This window comes from Meriones unguiculatus, chromosome 3 (assembly GCF_030254825.1).
Source record: "Meriones unguiculatus strain TT.TT164.6M chromosome 3, Bangor_MerUng_6.1, whole genome shotgun sequence".
Classification (NCBI taxonomy): Eukaryota; Metazoa; Chordata; class Mammalia; order Rodentia; family Muridae; genus Meriones; species Meriones unguiculatus.
The window spans coordinates 36,568,688-36,591,427 of record NC_083351.1 but is presented as its reverse complement, the minus strand read 5'-3'; the positions used below and the strand labels follow the sequence as shown (position 1 = coordinate 36,591,427).

General features: G+C 46.0%; 1 protein-coding gene across 2 annotated transcripts; it reads left to right on the top strand.

Moving 5' to 3' along the window:
- Positions 1-3,377: 3,377 nt before the first annotated feature.
- On the top strand, positions 3,378-22,031 carry Xpa (XPA, DNA damage recognition and repair factor). 2 transcript variants are annotated; one of them, XR_002476810.2, is made up of 7 exons: positions 3,378-3,642; positions 5,359-5,466; positions 11,460-11,565; positions 12,682-12,847; positions 14,091-14,208; positions 17,346-17,553; positions 21,841-22,031. XR_002476810.2 is itself a non-coding variant. In XM_021647974.2 (6 exons), the coding sequence occupies exons 1-6, from the start codon at positions 3,468-3,470 to the stop codon at positions 21,987-21,989; spliced, it is 822 nt and encodes a 273-aa protein (XP_021503649.1). In that variant the 5' UTR covers positions 3,381-3,467; the 3' UTR covers positions 21,990-22,031. The 2 variants fall into 2 exon arrangements, 1 of the variants encoding a protein (XP_021503649.1); XM_021647974.2 differs by lacking the exon at positions 17,346-17,553 and having other exon boundaries at positions 3,381-3,642.
- Positions 22,032-22,740: the final 709 nt, after the last annotated feature.

Here is a 22,740-nt window from a genome sequence, read left to right as displayed (position 1 = left end):
CTGATGTGGACTGAAACTTTACGCTAAGTGAAAGATGCCAGGCACAAAAGGCCATGCGTGCTAGAATTCTGATTACAGGGAGTATTCAGAGGAGGCAAATCTATCGAGGATGGAAGAGGCTGATGCTTGCACAGGGCCAAGGAGGTCTGAGGTGACAGGGAGAGGCAACTGCTGATGGTTGTGGGGTCTGTTTCTAGGGTGACAAGACAGTCTAGAATGGATTGAGCTGACATCTGTACAACCTATTAACGTGTTGAACAAGACTAGACTGTTTGCTTTAAACCGGTAAACTGGAGAGCATGTGAATTGTGTTTGACAAAGCTGGGATGAATTACCTGCGTGAGGGATGTGTGTATTTGCTCAGGGTTGTGTCCTCATTGGTTCACGGTGGCTGCGAGGACACTCAACACTTGGTTTGGCAATGTCCACTCTAGGCCAGCCCTTCCAGTTCCTGGACAAATGATTCTGCCTCAAGCCAAAGTGCACCTCGTACCATTCAGAGGTCTAGCAGTCATGGAAGCGGGCTGGGTTGACGGGCGAGGGATAAATTTCAGATGTGCAAAGAAGTAATATCGAATCGAAATATCAAGAAAAAGCTTTAAGGTGTGGAGAAGTGAGAGTGTGGCAGGTGGTCATGTGGCCAGACCACATTAGACTTGGAGCTCCTGGACAGGAAGACCATGACTAATTTGTTGCAGTGTGCCGGAGCCTCGGCCCAGGAGCTGGCTCAAAGGAAGTACAAAGTAAACTCATGAATTCCAACCATCGAGAGAAGGAGCGAAAAGGCTGAATGAGAGAGCTGGAAGAGAAGGAGCAGGGACTGAGGTCAGGTGCTGAGCAGCTCTCTGACTTCTCATCATAAATTTTTAAGTTCACATGTGGTCCCAGCAGCCTTTGGGGCACTTGCTCCCATCTGCCCTCAGCACGGACAACTTAATGCTTTAGCCAAACAGAAGGAACCTGCATGTTCTAGACCCATGCTGCTCAGCAGAGGCCTGGGCAATTCGGTAGAAAGTGCTGCGGCCAGCCTTGGTAGAGGATGGATGGCGAGGCGGCAGCAGGTCGGAGGCTGCTCAGGATGAATGAGGCTAAGAGCAGTGGGCCCAAGGCAGGGACAGAGGCCGAGACACTTGCTCACTTTCCAGGATGATAAAAACTGCAAAGACAAATGTATCTGCTAAGTATATTTGGCAGAGATATGACTATTAGAGGAAGCACTCACCAATAAATACAAACGGCCTGTGCTTTGAATCGGCAGCTACTGTGTTAAAAAGGTAATTGAAGGGAAATCCCCAATTAGGGGTAATAAGAGAACAGGGACCCAAAAGCCTAATGTGGCTGGAGTTCAAAGTTGTTAACAGGTGAACTCTAGACCATGTTCAATGGCCCTTACCTGGCCTGTGGTAGGCAACAGTCACTCTGGACCAGGCTTGAGACTGACAAAGGCTAAATCCTCACAGCTCAAGTCAACTTCATCGAGCTCATTCCTGTTGCTGCAGGTTTGTCAAAAAAAAAAAAAAAAAAAAAAAAAAAAGACAGAGGCCAACCTTGGTGTGTTCCAGATCACAGATGTTCCTCTGCTGTGAATAGATGCCAGTGGCTGGTCAAAGTGACCACATTTAGGGGTAAAGCCTTAGAGAATCAGAAAAAAGCAAAACAAAACCAAAAATCAAAAAACCAGCCCAGTCATGCACGTGGACAGGAGGTCTTGGCAGGGCCTCTGCCAGGGTTCTCGTCCCCTCCCTGCGGGCTTTCAGTGCTCCCTGTCCTTGGTGCTCCTTCCTTATCTAGCCAAGCTCTGTTGGAGATGAAGGAGGTATACTGTGGGAAGGTGGATGCCGTCACGGTTTCCCCGAGACGGGGAAGAGGCAAACAAGGCCCCTGGTTTGTTGTCATTGTCCCCTTTCTCCTGTGCTCCCACCAAGGTGACTCATGTGCTTTGCTCTGGGCAAACCCATATCCTTTGTCACCCTGTGGGGTGCACAGATCAGGGCACGCACTCTTCCTTTGAGGAGGGCGTCTGCTTTGAGATTGGTTGACGCGCCAGCCCACAGTTCAGACCTGCTTACATAAAACTATCACAAAAGTCCCCGTGCCGAAGGAGAGGGAGTTACCTGGAAAGGGAGACCAAGAAGTTGCCGAGAGTTTCAAAACACCAGGGCCCATGAAGCATCCGAGCTGCACCCTGCATCCTGCCACATCCAGTGCTTTGTTGGGAGAGGATTCTGGGCACCGGTCACTCCCAGAGATAATTTTTTTTTTGGGGGGGGAACACTATCATCTCATCCTCTAGAAATACCCCTCAGCCATCAAGAGAGAACCATGCAGAGCCTATGGTAGGCACCTGGCACTTATAATTTGCTGCCGGGGGGGGGGCTTTATACAATTCTGATGCCGATTCCCCGCTGTGGCCAGAGAATACATCCAAGAAGCTGCACAAGCATCAACGGTGTCTAGAATTTTCGTCACCCCAGAAGGAGTCCTATACCCACTGAGCAGTGTCTCCTCCCGGGAACCACGTAGCTTCACACCCTGGGAACCTCTAATCTGCTTTTATGATGGCGGGATTGCTCATTCCGTGGGTTTCATATAAATGCACTCACACACTATGGCCTTTTTGTGGGTGGCTTCTTTCTCTTAGCATAACATTTTCAAGGCCCAGTCATATCACAGCATAGTGCTTCGTTATTCTTCATGGCTGAAGAGAAAACAGCTGATTGTATGGTAATATCATGCTTTGTTTAGCCACTCCTAAGTTGATGGACAATTTGCAGCGTTTGGTTATTGGGAACAAAGCTGCTATGAACATGGCCCCTGGCACGTCAGTCCAAATCACGGGGAGTAACAACGTGCACTCTCTTTTTCAAAGCCATCTTGCCACGCAGGAGGAGTCACTGTCACAGTATATTCCCCCTGGATGAAAGGTGTCAGAAACTGGGGAGGGGGGAGGTTTCTTCTGGGTATAGAATGGCCAGTCTGTTGTCATGGCGCTGCCTGGCTTTCTATGTCGTTTTGGCTTTGGTTCTCTACCCATCCCCCAAAGCTGGTGTCGGAGCTCACACTGTGCCCTACTTTTTTCTCTGTTGCCTTCCTGCTCTCATGCTTTTTAGCTGTCACATTGCCGTTCTTCATTCCCGATGCTCTTCTCCATGCTCTCTTTACTTTTTCAAACAGGGTCTCCTGTAGCCCAGGCTGCTCTGGAACATACTGTGCAGTCAAGGATGACCTTAGAGTTCCGAACCTCTTGCATCCCTTGGTCCGGGTTATAAGTCAACAAAAGCTCTCTCACTTCTTCCGCCACTACCCCTCGGCTGCGCAGGCGCACTGCCACGCCCATCACCGTTTCCGCCACCACTCTGACTGCGCAGGCGCGCTTTTTTGCACAGGCGGTCTAGGGTAGGGTCGGGACTGTGCCTACGGGAAGCTGCTGGTGCTACGCGTGCGCTGACAGACCGAGCAGGCTGGCGATGGCGACGGCGCGGGGCGAGCGGACGTCACCGGAGCCCGCGGCCGCGGAGGAGCCCACGGAGCTGCCGGCCGCCGTACGCGCTAGCGTGGAGCGGAAGCGGCAGCGGGCGCTGATGCTGCGGCAGGCGCGGCTGGCGGCGCGGCCGTACCCCGCGGCGGCGGCGGCCAGCGGAGGTGGGGCCCCGACGGGCGCGCGCACGGCTCCCTCCCGCGGGCTTGTGACCGCATCCCGGGCCTTCACGCTGCACCACGGCGGCTCCCTCGGCCTCGCTGTGTGGGAACAGCCGTGCATGGCCGCGCCTCCGCGTTTCCAGACCTTCCCTGTCGTGCCCTTTGCCTGGCGCCTCTACGGGGCAGAGCTTTCAGCCTGGCAACCATTAAATAAGCCTGCGCCCAGCAGAAGTGACCCTGGCCCGGTCTTTTCTCCGGGCCTGGTAGAGTTAACACCGGCGATTGGATTCTCATGGCTGTCTAAGAAAATGGAAAGGGCAGGGCTTGTTTTTACCGTCTGGCAGTTGACATCAATAAAGAAAAGGAATTTTTTTCTCAGGTTAATCAGTACCTGATTAATCAGTACCATGTGGCCCTGGGTTCATTTTGGCTACACTCGGCACCTTAGGGTAGCCCCTGCCTTGCTATTTTCTGTGTTTTTAATGTCAATTCTGCCTTGGGCTGCTGGTATTAATTCACCCAAATTATTTATACAGAAGTAATTTACTTTTTTATCCCTCTCTCTCACACAATTCCATTTATATGTATGTATGTATGTTTTGTTTTGGCAGTATGTACTGAAAAACAATAATGCGTATGTTTTATGGCAGTTTGTACTTTTAGAGTTGCCACTGAATTTGATCGGTTGCCCCTGACCAGCAGAGCTGGCTTGTGACTAACTTAGATTTGGATCTTGCAAAGTCATTTGAAAGTCCTTCTATGCCATTTTGTAATACGAAAAGTTATTTTCATCATCTTTGTTGGTTCTAGTGCAGATCTTGTAAGATCTCTGTGCAGCCTCAGTTTCTCATTATCTGTATGCAGGTAGACGCTGGTAGATGAAATGTCTTACAGATGTTTTTCACCTACCTGCTGGGAATGTCTAACGCCGTGAGAGTCCCTGGCAAGTGTAGGGACAGCGCAGTTCAGTTCCACACCGGGGCTACAGGGAACTAGGAGTAGCCTAAGATGCCTGGGTCTGGTCATGCAGGTCTGTAACAACTGGTGGGGAGGGAAGTAGCTTTAGAAACTGATTTAGAGCCAGCTGACCAAAGTCCCTGCCTGCACTTAGCATCTGAAGTTGTGTAGTTGGGAACTGAACCCATGACCTGTGGGCTTCAACTCCAGGTACATTGCATCAGCATGGAAGCAGAGGGCACCCAGCTGGAATTCACTGGAGAGTTGTTAGGGGTGTAGGTGTTCCTCTAGTGGTGTGGAGTGGTTTTTCCTGTCTCTAATTGGCACTAAACCTCTGATGTGCTGGGAGTTCATTGAGATCTGGGGTGTGGGGTGGATTTATTGTGGCTGTAGGAGTGGGCCTCCAAGTTCCCATTTCCTAACGCGAGGTCCAGTGAGCTCCGCCTGGTGCATCCCAGGGGCCTGTGTTGTCTTTGATTTCTGTGTCTCCTGTGGTCAGTGTAGCGGCTTCAGGAGGCTGTTCTTTAATTGGGCGGCAGGTTCTTGTGGCTCTTTACATACATGGTCATGTCACCTGTGAGGAAATAGCATTTTACTCCTTTCAAACACCTAGGCATTTGTTTTGTTTTGTTTTCCTGCCATGCTATGCCAGCTGGGTTCTTCAGGACAGTTTGAATTGAAGGTGGTGACACTGTTATCCTTTTCCTGTTTACCCACGGGGGGATACACAGGCTGATGACTGCATTCATCTGCTTTCTGTAGGCATGACCAGTGTAAAGCCAGCTCCCAAAATGATTGACACCAAAGGCGGCTTTATTTTAGAAGAGGAAGAGGAGAAACACAGCATTGGAAACATTGTTCACGAACCAGGTAAAGCATAAGTTTTTCCACAAAAGAAGTATTGGCATTGGTTATTTTGGAGCAACATGAAGAATTCTTTGCCCATTGATCAATGAGAAGACCTGGGGAGGTGGGGAGGAACTGGAAGGAGTAGAGGGAGGGGAATTAATCAGGATATATTATAGGAAAAAAGAATCTATTTTCAATAAAAGGGGAAAATACAACTATATGCATATGTGTGTGTGTATATATATATTTTTTATATATATTTATTGGTTACAACTATAACTTTCATGCGTGCTCCCTTTTCATGGTAGAACAAATATGCTTACACATGCAATTTCTTGGACATATGCTAATACGAAGTCTAATGTTATGAAGCACTGCAAGACAGCTTTAGGCAGATTCACAGTTTCAAACTCTTATCAGGAAGGGGCTTCTCCACATTAAGGTAACAGTTTTTTTTTTTTATTGGTCTTTTTTTTTTCTTTAAATTTAAATTTTTTTTTAAAGATTCATTATTTATGCCATATACTGACTGCATGTGAGCCTGCACACCAGAAGAGGGCACCAGATCTCATTATAGATGGTTGTGAGCCACCATGTGGTTGCTGAGAATTGAACCCAGGACCTTTGGAAGAACAGCCAGTGTTCTTAACCTCTGAGACATCTCTCCAGCCCCTTGAACATCCTTTTAAGTATTTGTTGCCCATTTTAAATTTTGGAGTAGTATCTATTCAAAACTTTTGTATAATTTTAAACTATCTAATGGTGATACAAAACTTTATAAATTCTAAATATAGGTTTCTTGTTAGTTTTAGTATATAAATAGTTCACTATTCCTTTTCTCTCAGCTGAGGGCATATTTGCATTGGCTTGATGATGTTCTTTAAAGAGGATTTAAAATAAATATTAGCAATGTCCAATTAAAATAACTTCTTTTTGCAAGGAAAAAAATAGAACATTTTATATTTAATATGTACAATTTTACTTCCATTGTCTGAATGTATTTGTAGCCTGGGCTTGTTAACACGTAGTTTGTTTTTTGTTTTACCCCTAAAACAGGGTTTCTCTGTGTAGCCGTGGCTGTCCTATAATTCGTTCTTTAGACCAGGCTAGCCCCAGACTCACAGAGATCCACCTGCTTCTGCCTCCTGTGTGCTGGGATTAAAGATGTGTGTCACCATGCCTGGCTATTAACATATAGTTTTACATGATGCCTTTCTTAATGAAATTCCTAAGGGCTTTATATTTTTATGTTCTTTATTTGTTCATCGATGTAGCACTGCATTTATTAAAAATGTTTATTAACAACAAGAAGTCAAATACTTCTTGTGGGAATGTGGGAATGATTACTTGGTTTGCGTACATGTGGTAGACACACATTCACTATTGTGTCATAGGCAGGAGCCAAGGGACTGATGGACAGAGTAAGTGCTCAGAAGTATTTTCATGAGCTGGCCATCGTGTTACCTGGGAGGCTAAAGCAGGATGATGAACTGAATTGAGGAGGTTAAGGCTAGCCTGGTGAGGTCTGGTGGCGTGCACCTTTAATCCCAGCAGATGGATCTTTGGGAGCTTGAGGCCAGCCTGGTATAGACAGTGAGTCCCAGACCAGCCAGAGCAACAAAGTCGACTCTGTCTCAAAGAAAGAAAAAAAGGATGCAGCAGGCTGGCAAAACACGGTAAAGCCCTGTTTGAGTTCAAACACCTTGAGAAATGAGGGAGGAAGGGCCCCTTTGCATAGAAATTCAGGTCGTAGCCCACCATTGGAGGCCCTTGAAGGCAGGAACTTGAGCGGCTAGCTACAGCACACCCAAGTAAAGAGCTGAGAGGGGCAGATGCACCCATGCTTGCCTCAGCTAGCCCCTCTGTGCTCACACCTTACATAGCCAAGGAATCCCAGCCAGGGAGTGGTGCTGCCTACAGTGCTGGGCCTTCCCACGTGAACTAAAAGTTAAGACGGCCCCACAGGCAGGGTCACAGGACAACCCAATCTTGACAGCTCCTCAGTCCAGACTCTTGTGTCTAGTGATTTTAGGTTGTGGCAAGTTGACAGATAGAAACTTACATCACCAACCCCATCTTTAAAAAAAAAGAAAAAGAAAAAACTAAAAAACACAAGAAGAAAAAAATTCTTTTTATAGCCCCAAAGGAGAAGCCAGTACCCACTTCAAACATTGTTTTATTTAAAGCTGGAATAGAAGGAGGGCTGTGAATTTGCCACGTGGGGTTAGGATGTCAGTAAGTCAGTTATATGTACACATTCTCCCAGCTGAGAACACTTTCACAGCATGGAAAAGACAAAAGTTTGTTTGAAATCTGAAATTGTCGGAGCTGGAGAAACCTAGTGTAGCCTTTAGCTGTGGCGTAAGAAGTGTGCCCAGCACCGTGAGTGGCAGACATTGAGGCCTAGAGGGTAACACTCTCATGTTCATATCGGATGCCATATTTCAAGAGGGCATATAGGCAGGCATGTAGTTCCGAAAGAGAGTGGCCACATGTTTTGAAATCGACACATCAGAGACAGTTCTAAATACTGGCTGACTTAACTGAAGAATCCTTCCAGCAGCACACAGGTCCAGAAGTGTCCTCTCAGTGTAAAGAGCACGCACTTAGGGGGTTTTCCTTTGGGGAGCAGAATTTAAGATAGTGACAATTCCAGAGAGGGAAGTGTCGGTCCTATGTAATGGTGGTGTGCCTGTGTGTACCTCTGGACTCTTGTGGAATGTCCTTGCATAGATCATGTGGCTTCCAAGGGCCCCTGAAGAAGCTTCCCAATCACACTGACTGCTGCCTTGGACTGTAAAGCCTTGGGATTCAGGGCACAAAAGACTGATGGGAAGACTTGAGGGAGCAGGGGAGAAGAAACGCAAGGCTGCCTCACTGTATTTCTGTGGGGAGCAGCCCTGTTTTAACGAGGGAACACACTGGATTCAGTGACCTTTGTGTCACTGTGATTTTGTGGTTATGAAACCTGTCTCATTTATTTTTCACTGGAGCAACTCTAGTGAGGAAAGTTATTTTGAACACAGTTCAGGTGGTATCAGTCCATCATGGTGGGGAAGGCATGGCAAAGGGCTTGGTCCATGGCAACAGTCAGGTGGCAGCTGCCAACCAGGAGGCAGAAGGCTCTCCTGGAAGTGTGGCCAGGCTGCGGCCCTCAAGTCCTGCACTTAAGGATCCTTCTTCCTCCATCTAGACTCTGCCTCCTGAAGGTTCTGAACCTCCCCAAACCGTGCGGAGAATCAAGTGTTCCAGTACATGAGCCCGTGCAGACATTCAAACCATAGCAAGGCTTACTGTGACTATTTTTGATTCCTGAATCTGCAAAAGCTGTGTTTTAATTTAAAGAGGCATTATGTATCGGTTGAGAGCTTGCCTTGCTACCTCAATTAAAACATGCCTAGGAATATTTAATTAAAAAAAAAAAAGGTTAAATACTAAAAAAAGTTAAAAAAAAAAACAACAAAAAACATGCCTAGGGCATTGCTGTAGGGAAAATGGTGTTTGGTTCGATGAAACAGTAGCAAATGGGAAAGTTTACTAAAGTAAAGGACAGAACACATGAATAGCATGAGCTTTGCGTTCCTGTTGGTCAAGGGGCTGGGGTCTAGTTGAATCGGAAGAAACTGGGCTTACATGCAGATTTTTCAAATCACGTTCTTTTGATTTTGGTTTTATTCTTGTTAGCGGCTTAAGTAAGAGCTCTTGTCTTGTCCTTTATACAGGAGGGACACCTGGATAACCTGTGTTCGTGTCAGCTCTAGCGGAAAATGATACATTCCCAGGGTTCTAAGCTTTCATCCTTGACCCTTCCTGTCCAGCAGGTGACTTACACTACCCCTCACAGGCTGGAAGCTCTGACCGTGTTAATAACGTTAGGGTGGCCACCCGTGAGTGCTGCCTGCAGGTGCAGGCTGGAGAGCTTGCAGTGGGAGGGCCTCCACCCTGGCTGCCTGTGGAACACAACTGGGAGGCCGTTGGTGATGGGTGCTGGTGCTGAAAATGATACTTCTGGGACCTACTATCTAGAACTTGGTGGCCTGTTAGGGTACATGGCCACCGAAAATGTAACTGTTCTGAATTGATGGAGGCATGTTGCAGTGACGTAGGAGGCACCAGTTAATTCAAGACACAGTAATAAAGGACAGTAGCAAATCATTAAAAAAAAAAATCATCCTTTAAAAAATAGAGACCTCGATAAATGGATAAGGAGGATGGGGACTGAGTGGCAAATTGAACAGGCTGATCGCGATGGAAAATCTCCTTGTGTATATATTTAAGAGTTCCCCTGATGACCTAGTTTTAACCCTACAAAGCTGTGGCACCTTTCAGGGTTTCTGAATAATATGATGTAGCTATCTAACGGTACTTCGATCACAGTTTCTCTTCATCCTAGTAAATATTTTCAAGAGATTAACAACCTTCTAAACTATTTTGTTTCTCTTTTCTGCAGCTATGTCCTGTTTTACGAAGAACCATTTCTTTGAAGAGCTTGGAGATTAGTGGAGTTAAGGGGTGGTGGGAATTTGACAGACCTCGCTTTTGAAGTAGCTAAGGGAGGCAGTGCTGGAATTGTTTTTCCACCGTGGCAGCCTTCAGAGCTGGGGCTGGCAGTAGTGGTCATCCTGAGGTTTTCCAGTGGGGCTTACATTTGTCGGAGGACTATTAGCTAGGTCCTTAGCGAGACATTGGTGTCTCTAAGAGAATCCAGCTTTACCTTGGCAGGGTCAGTTCTGTGTGGCGTGCTGAGGGCTGCAGGGCTCGGTGACTCTCCCTTAAGTTTATAAGCCAGGAGGTGACATGGTAGAGTGGAAGCAGTTGCACTGTTGACGGGGTGGAAAGAGTAATGTCCCCATCTTAGTGTGCTGTGTTGCCTTGTTCTCTGCTGCTTTGACTGCTTGGTGTGCTAGTGGCCTTTCTCCCCCCCATGGGGCCAGTCTGTGCTCTCAGCAGTACCCAGTTGGCAGAACAAAAGGCTACGATGTCCATACTCTACCTGCCGTGGAGCCTGTATATGTTCTTTACTTAGAGGAGACTTTACAGATAGGATTAAAGTCAAAGACTTGAAATGGTGGAGATCACCATAATCCCAGTGAGCCCAATGCAGTCAGGGCTTCCTGAGAGACTGGTCTTGTAGAGGAAGCCAGCGAAGGCATGTGGGAAACTTGTCTTGGTCTTGAAGGTGGGGGGTGGGGGAGGAAAATGGGCAGCTTCTAGGAGCTCAAAATGTCCTCAGGAAGGAACACAGCCATCCAAGCTACTTGAATTTGATCCCTCGGGCCTCCCCAGACTGCCAGACCACAATCGGTGAGATGACCGATGGCAGGGCAGTACTTCTGGTTTCCTGATTTGGCTCATGAGAAATGAATCTTCACCAGGTTAGGTTGGAAGGTGTCAGCAAGACTAAGGCTGAGACAAGTTTATTCCGAGCAATCAGGCTTTTTATACCTTTATCAGAAAGAGTATATAATGGCAGTTGCCAGGATACAGTGATGTTTGGAAGCTATACAGAGCACACAAGATTAATGTCTGAAACCAATGTCAAGCTTCTATATGCTTTGTTGAGTTCTAAGAACACAGAGAATCACAAGGTGGTCTGAATGATCTACCATCTGAGGGATTGCCTCTGTGTCTCAGGAACATGGACTCTTAACCTGAAAAACCTCTAACACACGCTTCTCAAGGCAGCTGGACCAGGGCAGTACTGTGATTCCCTGCAGACAGACTGATGCTGGAAGCCAGGACACAGGATCCCTTATGACATGGTGTAAGCGAGGCAGCACTGCAAATGGTTGAGGTTCAGAAGGACTTGGTGAATTACCAGATCTCCTCCCCTTTTAATTTCCTTTTTTTTAATTTTCCTCTTAGAAAATTGTTTTTCATAAACCTAAGATTAATTCGTTTTTTCCCATAGGTATTTGTATCAGTATAATATCTATGACAGTACACTAATGTGATAGAGGAAAATATGTACTTTAGTCCTTCAAAAGAGTAAAGACTCCCCCTTCCTCCTGCAGGGCCCGTCATGGAGTTTGATTATACCATCTGTGAAGAATGTGGGAAAGAGTTCATGGACTCGTATCTTATGAACCACTTTGATTTGTCAACATGTGATAGCTGCAGGTGCTTACTTTAAACTACTGCTTGCTTTTGTGGTGGTAGAGACTGAAGCAACTCAGCTACTGAGCCATGGCCTTGGTGCACTGGGCTGTGCAGGCCGGTGCCGAGCTTACAACCTTCCTGCCTCAGCCTCCCAAGTGGAGATCTTCTAACTGGTCTCAGCCACCCCCCTTCCTCAGCTTGCACCTCGCGACTCTTTAGAGAATTTTGCTCAAATCTGTTAAAATGGCTTTTAATTCCACTTCAAATATGTCCTCACCACGGCTGTAGGTCCCCAGTTGCCTCTGACTATGTCTTCCTGCCTCTCACTTCCAGGTGTGTGTGCCATCCACCCTGCCTGGCAGCCTCTGTGCCCATGGTTCTCTGCTAAGATGCTGTTTCCTGGCTTCCGCTGGGCTCTGCTCACCAGTGTCCTCACTAGATCCTTCTGGTGACCCTCCTGCCAGAAAATCTCCATCCCTTCACTGTGGTTTATGGGTCTTCGAGCATTTTCCCAGTCATTGTGTGGACTGTCTTCTGACTAGAACAAAGCCTCATTAAACAAGGCCCTATTTTATCCATTAAGTCACAGCTGTCTTCTTATCACATTGAACAGTGCTATTTGACGTCTAGGTGGGAAACAAGTGAAGGAGAAAAGATAATTTAGCCAGTTCATGGGCCATGCATAAACTCTGTGGTACTTCAAGGGTCCTCTCTGTCTCTGTTTTTACCTTGGCTTTTGGGCCACCAGAGCCCAGCTGTGTTCAGGGGATGGGACTTTGTGTTGAGGCTGGCCTTGAAATTGCAGTCTTCTCAGCCTACCGAATGCTGGGATGATGGCATGAGCTGCTGCTTCTGGTGACCTTGTAACTCAATTATATTTTGTTTCTCATGAGTCTTTTTTTTCGTTGTATCTGTATTTTTATTTTAAGTTCTTTCTGGAATAAGAAAGGCTTTAAGAAGATTCTTAATTGTTATATGACCAGAATCTGCTTAAATTTTTATGACTTTGACCCTGAGAACCAAAGGCAGGGAAATGACATTCTGCATCTTTGGCTGCACAGGCCTTGTGGTTGCTGGGCTGTCTGAAAACTCAGTTTAATTAAAATAGTTTATATAATGCTCTTAATCTCTTTGCAGAGATGCTGATGACAAACACAAGCTCATAACCAAAACAGAAGCCAAGCAGGAGTACCTTCTGAAAGACTGCGACTTAGAGAAAAGAGAGCCGGCGCTCAGGTTCATCGTGAAGAAGAACCCTCGGCATGCACAGTGGGGCGACATGAAGCTCTACTTGAAGTTACAGGTCTCTAGTAAACTAGACTTTGGGATGTCTGACTCTAGGTGAACTCTTAGCATAACTAGCCCTGGTTTTGCTCACATAGTAAAGAGGATCCTTTTCTTGTTTGTATGTCCATCCCACTCACAGGTAGTGACACTCAGCATCTCACTTTTTTGTTTTGTTGTTCAAGACAGGGTTTCTCTGTGTAGCCTTGGTTGTTCTGGACTTGCTTTGTAGACTGGGCTGGCCTTGAACTCACAGAGATCCACCTGCCTCTGCCTCCCTGAGTGCTGGGATTAAAAGCATGCACCACCAGGCTCAGCTTCATTTTGCTGTGGCAACTTTGGCATAAACATGTTACTGGTGGGTGATGTTGGGAGTACAATTTGCACTCTAAAAAAGGTTTTAAAAAGTCAGATTTCATTTTCCTGTCAGTTAGTCTCCTGTTACCAAGCAAGAAAGGCCCTTAAGGAGAATGGCATTTCAGTTATTCGCTAACACCTGAAACCTAAGTGTATTGGTCCATACAATCTGCAGTGCTGGAGTGGCCATGGAACTTACACAGCTCAGAGCAGATTTTAGGTCCTGCTCTGAGCAGGTTGCCCATGTGCTGTGACAGAAACCCACTTACTGGCTGCTTCAGTGCCCACACATACCCTCCTGTATCTACTCCAGGATGGCTTATATACAATTTTTGTACCATTATATGATATTATGGAGAGACATTGTTTTAGAGATTTTTGTACAGGAATATACTAGAAATTTCCTCATCTATAAATAAAAGTAAGCCACATTGTCAAACCAAATATATACTGAATTTCATTAAATATATGATTATTGATTAAAAAGTTCACCATTTATCTCAGGTACCATTCAAAATAAGTAAAAATGGTGCTAATTAAAGCAGCCCAGGTTTTTGTATCATTTGGTGCTTTGTGCTTTATGAGAGTGCCAGTAAGCATCATTTTAGTCTTGTGTGTCCTGCTTACACAACACAGGCAGGAAAATGTCAGACAGAAACTCTCATGGCGTTTCCTACCCCATTCTCATGATTGGATTTTACATTTTCTTTCTCACTGAGTCTTCATTTATGATTTTCTGTATTTCAACTTCTGGAAAATGTGGGATTTAAGGGAATTCTCTAGCTGTTAAATTCCATGGTTTTGCCCCTGATGTGACTTACTGGCCTCTGGGGGCTCAGCTCCATAGTGAGGACTTTGCACTGTGGACGCTAACTCCCAGCTAACTGACACCTTAACTTTTGTAGGTTGTCAAGCGAGCTCTTGAAGTCTGGGGTAGCCAGGAAGCACTGGAAGATGCCAAGGAAGTGCGGCAGGAAAACCGAGAAAAAATGAAGCAGAAGAAGTTTGATAAAAAAGTAAAAGGTAAGTGGCCAAGTTTTCTAACACTAATTTCACTACGGAGCAAAAGCATTGAGGTCCTTCCTGTTTATAGAAGATATTGGAATATTTTCTCCGTAGGTGAGGAACATGGGTTTGAACTTTGGCCTCAGCAGGCTGGTGTATGAGCCTTGGCTCATACTTCAGTACTTCCTTTCCTTATGTGGCCTGCAGTGTTTAAGAAAACAGTAACAACGGGATGGACATTGGAAGAGGGAGAAAACAGGGAACAGGAGAGGAGCCTACCACAGAGGGCCTCTGAAAGACTCTACCCAGCTGGGTATCAAAGCAGATGCTGAGACTCATAGCCAAACTCTGGGCAGAGTGCAGGGAATCTTATGAAAGAAGGGGGAGATAGAAAGACCTGGAAGGGACAGGAGCTCCACAATGAGGGCAACAGAAAAATCACTCCAACCAAAGACCACGCATGGAGATAACCTAGAACCCCTGCACAGATGTAGCCCATGGCATCTCAGTGTCCAAGAGGGTTCCATAGTAATGGGGACGGACTGTCTCTGACATGAACTCAGTGGCTGGCTCTTTTGATCACTTCCCCATAAAGGGGAAGCAGCCTTACCAGGCCACAGTGGAGGACAATGCAGCCAGTCCCTATGAGACCTGATAGCCTAGGGTCAGATGGAAGGAGAGAAGGACCTCCCCTATCAGTGTACTGGGAGAGGGGCAAGGGAGGAGAAGAGGGAGGGAGGGCGGGATTGGGAGGGGACAAAGGAGTGGGGCTACAGCTGGGATACAAAGTGAATGAACTATAATAAAGAAAACAGTAACATAAAAATAACAAGACTCTCAATAGCCACCTCTCTAATTGCTTGAAATAAAACCATGAGCTAAACAGTCACTGGGTTTCGTAGCTAGAAGGAATAGCTGATATCAGCTAGTCTGAGCATCTTTATTTAAATATGACTATGAAATACCCGCAATGAGCGGCCTGTTACCTGTGTTGGGACAGTTGTCATGTCTCTTACTGAGTCTTCACGTTACAGTCATTCCTCCATCTGTGTATCTGTTTCCATACAGCTCTCCACTCCCTGGTGGTTCTGTCTCTGCATTCATTGGCCACGTGTGTATCCATGTGTGAATGTTTCCATAAGTCTGCTCATCCATGCACACATCTAGTTTTACCATGTGCAAAGCGCTGTGCTAACCAACGTGCTGGATTGAGTGTCAGGAAAGAAACTTGAGATACTAATAGAGCGTGCTGGGTACAGAGCCACACCAGGGATGCGGTGACAGTGTGCCGGGGACAGAGTCACACCAGGCATGCAGTGACAGGGTGCCGGGGACAGAGCCACACCAGGGATGAACACAGCATGGCAGGAGCACCCAGGCTGTAAAAATCCCCAAAGAAGAGTCTTCAGGAAGTAACCAGCACATGCCCTTCATTTGGTCACTATGTAGAGTCCTGTGTGGTGCCCAGTGTCTCAGTAACATGCATTCTGCATATAGGCTGCATTATACATTTACTTGATCCATTTCAATTAGTATTCTAGCCATATAAATTTTTCCTGTGATTTTAAAATTTAGAAGAGGTTTTACAGGATGATGAGATAGTCCATGTCTTAAACACAAAGAATTAAGGGAGTGGTGGTGGCACACGTCTGTAATCCTGGTACTCAGGAATATGAGGCAGGAGGATTGTGAATTGGAGGCCAGCCTGGGCTATAGAGTGAACCCTTGGCACAATAAGCAAAAACAAAACTCTACAACAAAACCCAACCCCCCAAACCTAACTAAACAATAATACCAAAAAGCCAACTATCAGCTAACCAACCAAGCACAAGAAAAACCCAAACAAAGCAAAAGTAAGGCAACACCAGCCTTCCTGGCTTCCTCTTGGGGCTGCCTCCCCTCCCCAAGTTTTCACTGAAAGAGCACAGAGGTAGAGAAGTTAGAGAAATGAAGCCCTGCTCTGTGACTCTACCGCCTGGTCTTGAGTCCCTTTAACACTTCTTTTCTGTGTGAAACCCCGTTGAACAAGTGACTTAGTTCCTGAGCAGATAGGATTTCCACCTGGAAAGCTTAGCTGAGTTTCCCTCAGCAGACTTCCACGAAGAGCATTTCATTGTCACGCCCCGTGCCAGGCACGGCTGTGTCCCAGCATTCAGGTGATCACTCCCCTTACACTGGCCTTTTCTCCAATCTTTTGCACTGGTCCCTCCCTCTAACAGCAGAGCTCCCATGCCAGGCACAGCTGTGTCCCAGCATTCAGGTGATCACTCCCCTTACACTGGCCTTTTCTCTAATCTTTTGCACTAGTCCCTCCCTCTAACAGCAGAGCTGCTGATACAGGATCCACCTTTCCCATACACCTCTCCCACCCCAGTGCTGATGTTACATATGCTCCATGACTTGGTTTTGTTGTTGTTTGTTTCGGTGCTGGGGAATTCAAACTCAGTTCTCATATTGGCACTCTTACCCACCGAGCTGGTGGATTCTTCTCAGATCATGATAGTTCAAGCCATCTCCAGCCCGAGTGCAGGGCTGAAATCAATTTGGGTGATACTTTGGTACAGACAATGAAATGTGGATAAAAGAATAAGTATTACCTAGAAATTTGTATTACAAAGTGATGAATGCTATCTGTAACTTTTCCTTAGACACTAATTCTGTAGTCTGGTCAAATTCCTATAATTTGACTAGTAAAAGACTATGAGATGCACTTAATATCTTGCTTTTTAAAATATGATTCTATTAAGCTATGCATATGTAATAATGCAAATTTTCTATAATTTTCAAAACATGAATGCAATTGGTGTTTACTTTTTGATCATTGCATTAGCTCAAACTACTGTATATTAGACAAAATACCATGGATTTCCTTATTCCTGAGTCCCAGCTGGCACTGAGTTTTTTTTTGAAGATTGTTTTCTTTAGGTTCATTTCTTGTTTGGGGGAAGCATGCTTTTTAAGGAAATGTTTAAAGTGCTTGCATGAGTGTGTACTCTCCAAGTATCTACAGATAAGACTGCCTGCCATTTTCCCCTTTTGCTTGTGGATATGTGAGTTCTGGGAGGTCTGTGTCCCCTCATTACCTTGGGGTTTTCAGTGTGCTGAGGCCCATGTGGTGCCTTCTTTAATTATGGCTTCTTATTGATTCACTCTAGCACTTGGTGGATATGCTCCTGTCCTGACTAGGCCACAGAGGCTGAGTGGAGTAGACTGTAGAGTAGAAACGAGGAGCTGATTGTACACTTTGCTCAGAACAGAGAGGAGTCAGAGCAAGTCTAAAGGCTTTTTAGTTGGAAAGAATTGGAACATGGTTCCTCTTGATGCACAGCGAAGCTGACGTAAAGCTTTCTTCTTTATGGGAAGGTAAGCGATTTCATTCACCTGGTTTTAACATGTGGTTTATGGTGGCAGTTACAGCAGAGTTTGCTGCAGAAAAAGGTGTGACTATCATAAAGTACACAGTCAAGGTTCCACATCTGTCAGAGGGTAACTGGATTTCCAAGGGTGCACTGCCCAGCAGAGGACAAGCATCTGAACTGAAACTGGCCTGGGGGCTTTCTTGCCTCAAATAAGGTGGGAATATGGGTGTTTCTTCCATGTTACATGTGTGGAGTACTAGCAGTCTTCCTCCCAAAAGGCTGCTGAGCTTCCTTGTGACTAGGCATGCCCCCACCCATGCCAGGGGCAGGTAAGGACATCCCATTTGAGGTCCCCTCTGAGTTTGGACACTGATGCTGGCCTGTGGATTTGTCTGTGACTGTTGTAGATCTTGTTGGAGTAGAACTCCATCCTGTTTAGTTCATGGAGGACAAACTCAGGATCAAAGCTGAGTTCAGTGCCCAGCAACCACATGGTGGCTCACAACCACCTGAAATGGAATCTGATTCCTTCTTCTGGTGTGCATGAAGATACATTTATGTACATAAAACAAATCTTTTTTAAAAAGTGATTATGCAAAATGTTTTGTTTCCCGTCACCTGTCGTTCCTGTGTCCTCTCACTTGCATTTGTCAGGTCCAGGAGATACTGGAGTCACACTTTATTATTAATATTGTCAGGGATACTTTGCAGTACGCCCTTGCCCCTGGGCTGCTCAGCATCTTGTTTCTGCTCCATTAGACTCAGCCTAAATGTCTTTGGGAGGAGTACTTGTTAGGAGATAAAGGACACCACATGACACCTGCCAGTTTTTGAGGGAGATGACAGTCACCCTTCTAATATATAGGAGACTGTGGATGTAGCACCCGTTTACTCAGTGGTTTTAGTATATGGCGATTAGTCTTAGTTGAGCCAGTTTTTTGTGTGCCTTTCAATAGGGGTTGTTTTAAACAAAGCTTTTCCTTGGGCTCTACTTTTATTTTCTTGAGACAAGATTCATGTTGCCTAGGATGGACTTGAACTTGTATCAATCTTCCTGCCTCTGCTTCCCAAGTGCTGGGATTATAGATGCCCATCATTGTCTGTTTCGTTTTGAAAAAGGAATGCACTGTATAGCTGGTACTTGCTTTGTAGACCAGGCTGGCTCCACTTCAGTCCTCCCTGCTTCCTCCTTCCAGGCGTCAACACTAAAGACGTGGGCTGTCATGCCTGGCCTTTGTTTTGGTTTGTAAAGCATCGGCTGATGATGCTAGTGCGAGTTCCTCCTGTCACTCTATTTTGATGCTCATGACCCAGGTGTGGCTGGGGAGCTTCCTTTAAGCCGGTTCCTTTGTTTTCCTAACGCCCCTTTTATTTACAAAGAACTTCAGAATTCCAAGAAGTTGCTGGAAGAACAGAACAGAGGACCACACGTACATCCTTCCCCCCAGACTGAGCTGTTAACCCTGCTGCCAATTGCATTACCTGTACACTCTAAGAACACTTTCCTGAACCATTTAAGGGCACATTGTGTAATCACTGTTCTCACGTGTAGTTTCCAGAACACTGGTCTTCACCAGGGTGGCATTAGCAATTTACTGCTTAGTAGATTTTCATCTAAATGGCTGTGTTCTACTTCTGCTCACTGAACACTATGTTAGTGTTCTTCTCGAATGGACTTGGTATATGCTGTTTTAGGCATCAGGTCTTTATTCCAAAACTGTTGTGATCTTCACAGTCTTGCCTTTATGCTGTGGACATTGTTGAAATTTGTTTCCTTCTTCCACACTGGATTTGGAAGGAAGGCTTTTGCCTTAGACTTCTGTGGGTTTTCTCTTAGGGTGCAGGTTCAGTACCTCAAGCAGGTGATGCCTTTTCCAGAGCCTCACATCCAGAGGGACACAATGCCCATCTGTTCTCAGTGCCAGTAATTAGATTTTTATCAAGTAAGCAAAAAGTGGACTGTGCAAATAGCCACCCCTCCCAGCCCCATTCAGCAGCTGTCCACTGGCAGCTTTGCAGAACCAGTGCGACTGTGATGGTTCAGAAAACGCCTGTAATCCCGGCACTTGGGGAGGCAGAGGCAGGTGGGTCTCTGAGTTTTATGCCAGCTGGGTCTACAACAGCTTTCTGGCTCCAGCACTCCTGTGGCAGTCAACATTATTAGTGGTGTGGACCCTGATTTCTCCAGTGTTGTTTGTTCATGTGTCTTTGTTTTGGAGCTCAGATTTATATTTGGATCCCAGTGGGATAATCATAGGCTGCCATTTATGCCCGTGACAAGCTGCATATTTCTAGAACAAAGCCTGTCCATCTGCCTTCATGTATAAAAAGCTCGAACACATAGAAACCTGGCTGTTTAGTGTAAGGGAGTGAGGCATTTCCCATCATTCTACTTCCTGTCCTGGTAGCTCCCAAACCCTCTGCGTACCTGCTCTACTTCCTGTCCTTAGGCTTTGGACCGCTTGTTTGGAAAAGGAGAAAAGGGCAAGGAACAGCCAAACTCATTAGCATCAGAGGTTAGACATCTCTGATCTGAAAATCCAAAGCACTCGAAACTCCATACAACAGGCTGGAGCTCAGACACTAGAAATATATCAGGTACATCAAACTGTGTATCTTTTTAACACTCAGATCACACCTGCAGATATTTCAAAATCTAAAACCATCCACAAATCACTTTCAAGAGTTTTGGACACATGGTACTCAGCCTGTGCTTCCGCATCTAGCAGGAATGTCTACGGGAAGCAGCTCCAGCTTTATCTGCTACATAGCTTGAGAGTTCACAAAAGTAAGGAAGAACATGTCAGTCTTCAGTCGTGACTGGAAAGCTAGGTTTTTCATGTAGAATGTTTAAGAAAGTAATTCTTATCTCTTCCCCAAGTACATGTAATATTCAAGTCTTGTAGAGAAGGTAGCTTAGTCTGACTTGTAGCCCAATTGTAAGTTTTTTTCACAGTGGGAAAGAGAGTGGCTGTCATATCTTCCCAGAGCCAAGCTGGGAAGCAGGAACCCCTATGAGGGAGACACAGGCTGCCACTCTGCAGCAGGGGGCACACTGACTCACTCCGGTGTGAGCTTCCTGAGAGGTAGTCTGGATGACTGGCTGTTCTAGCGGATGGTGCAGACACTAAATCCTAGGAGGTGGTGAGAAAGGCAGCGTGGCTTGCTGTTGAAGAGTGCTGCCCAGGGCTGGACTGATCCCGGGACTACCTCTGGCTATCAGCCGGCTGACCTTGGGCAATCTATAACTTCTGCCTTGGCTTGCCCATCTGTGAAACAGCTGATGACAGCTGTCTGCACTCACTCAGGAGGATACAAACTATATGCATCTGAAGTGTTTAGCCCAGTTCCAGTCTGTCCCCCTGTCTTTTTACTCATAATGTGTTATGGCTGGAAACAAGAGTCAAGGAGTGTTTTGATTATTATTACAGCACAATGTCTCAAAGAAAATAAGCAACCTCTGAACTGAGGTTATTGTTTGTGAGCCAACTGATGTGAGTGCTGGGAATCAATCCCAGGGCCTCAGGAAAACAGTATTTGTTCATAACCACTGAGCTGTCCATCTCTCCTGCTTCTGGCAATTTTTACTTTTGAAAGATAATGTTGTTGGAATGGGGACGTAGCTCAGTAGATAGAGTGCTTGTCTAGCATGCATGAGGCCAGGGTTTGATCCCCAGCACCACACAAACCAGACGTGCTGCTGCATGCCTGTAATGCCATTACTCTGCTGGAGTGGAGGCAGGAGCACCGTAGTTCAGTGGCCATAAGGCTACTAGAGTTGGAAACCAGCATGGGCCTACATGAGACTGTCTCGACAAAACCAAACCAAAGCTAAACCAGCGTTGCCGTTTTATAAAACAGAGGTCACTGCATGGCCGTCTTCCTAAGAAGGGAACCTTTCGGCATACATCAGAGTTCTTGGCTTCCTGGTCTTCTTGTGAGCAGAGCTTGACTGACCAGAGCTCCCAACTGGGAACCTTGGGATCTGAGCTGTTCCCATTCCTTGCTTCCCTCAGCTGACTTTGCCGCGCTAGCATCCTGTTCTGTCAGATGCCCCGGCACACCCCATTCTATTGTTTTTGTTGCTACCCTTTTACTCCACGTAGCCACTTGTGACTGTCAGTTCATGCCTGAAAATGAAGTGAACAACTGCACAGACTAAGCAGCTCACCAGGTGTGCATAGCTGACTGTTAGAGTGGAAGGAAACCGTTATATAAAGTATGTACAGAAATAACGAGAGCCTCACTGGACTTATTTTGTATTAGGCTGAAAACTTTTTTTCCCCCTTAGAACTGCGACGGGCAGTAAGAAGCAGTGTGTGGAAAAGAGAAAAAACTGCTCACCAACACGAATACGGACCAGAGGAACACTTAGAAGATGACATGTACCGCAAGGCTTGTACCTTGTGTGGCCACGAACTGACGTATGAAAAAATGTGACTTTTACAGACTTATACTCAATAAAGATCCTGTTAAAATGAACCACGATGCAGTCTTCATAAAAACAACACTTACATAATAATGTTTTAGAAATGACCGTGCTTGAGGTCTGGTAGAGGGCAGTGTCAGGTCTGCGGGAGCCCAGTGGGACGGCAAGATTCAAAACTGCAGGTCATTTCATACACTAAGAGAAAAAACTAAGGTGATAGGTACACTTAAAAAAGTATACATATACACCCGTACATACGCATATGCACACACAAGTAACAGGTTAGTGCTACTCCATGGGGGACAAGAGACATAGGCAAATCCTAGGCTGCAGCAGGAGGGGCTTTCAGAGTAAGGCTCGTGGTGTGAACTTAGCTGGAAGCCAGCAAGTCGAATGTATACTGCTGTGAAGTCTTCAGGCAATGGCAGCAGTGAGCTGAGCTGTCACGACAGAAACAAGTACCCAGTCACAGTGGGAGCTCTACTACAGGGGTAGTAGAGCTTCAGTCTTGTCAAAGTGTTACCAAAAGGTACATTAGTAACAGCTGTTAGAACCAACCATTATACATGAAAAAAGATCAAGAGAAAGAGCTGGGCAGTGGTGGTGTACAACTTTAATCCCAGCTCTTGGGAGGTAGAGGCAGGCAGATCTCTGTGAGTTTGAGGCCAGCCTGATCTACAGAGCTAGTTCCAGGTCAGCCGGGGCTATACAAAGAAACCCGGGCTAGGGGCTGGGAATTAAGAGAAAGAAAAAGAGTATAAA

Bases quoted from the DNA above. Each gene is read 5' to 3' on its own strand.
- Xpa (XM_021647974.2), top strand. From the start codon at position 3,468: ATGGCGACGGCGCGGGGCGAGCGGACGTCACCGGAGCCCGCGGCCGCG. The intron at 12,848-14,090 runs GTCTCTAGTAAA...TAACTTTTGTAG, and splicing joins AGCTCTACTTGAAGTTACAG to GTTGTCAAGCGAGCTCTTGA. The intron at 14,209-21,840 runs GTAAGTGGCCAA...TTTCCCCCTTAG, and splicing joins GTTTGATAAAAAAGTAAAAG to AACTGCGACGGGCAGTAAGA.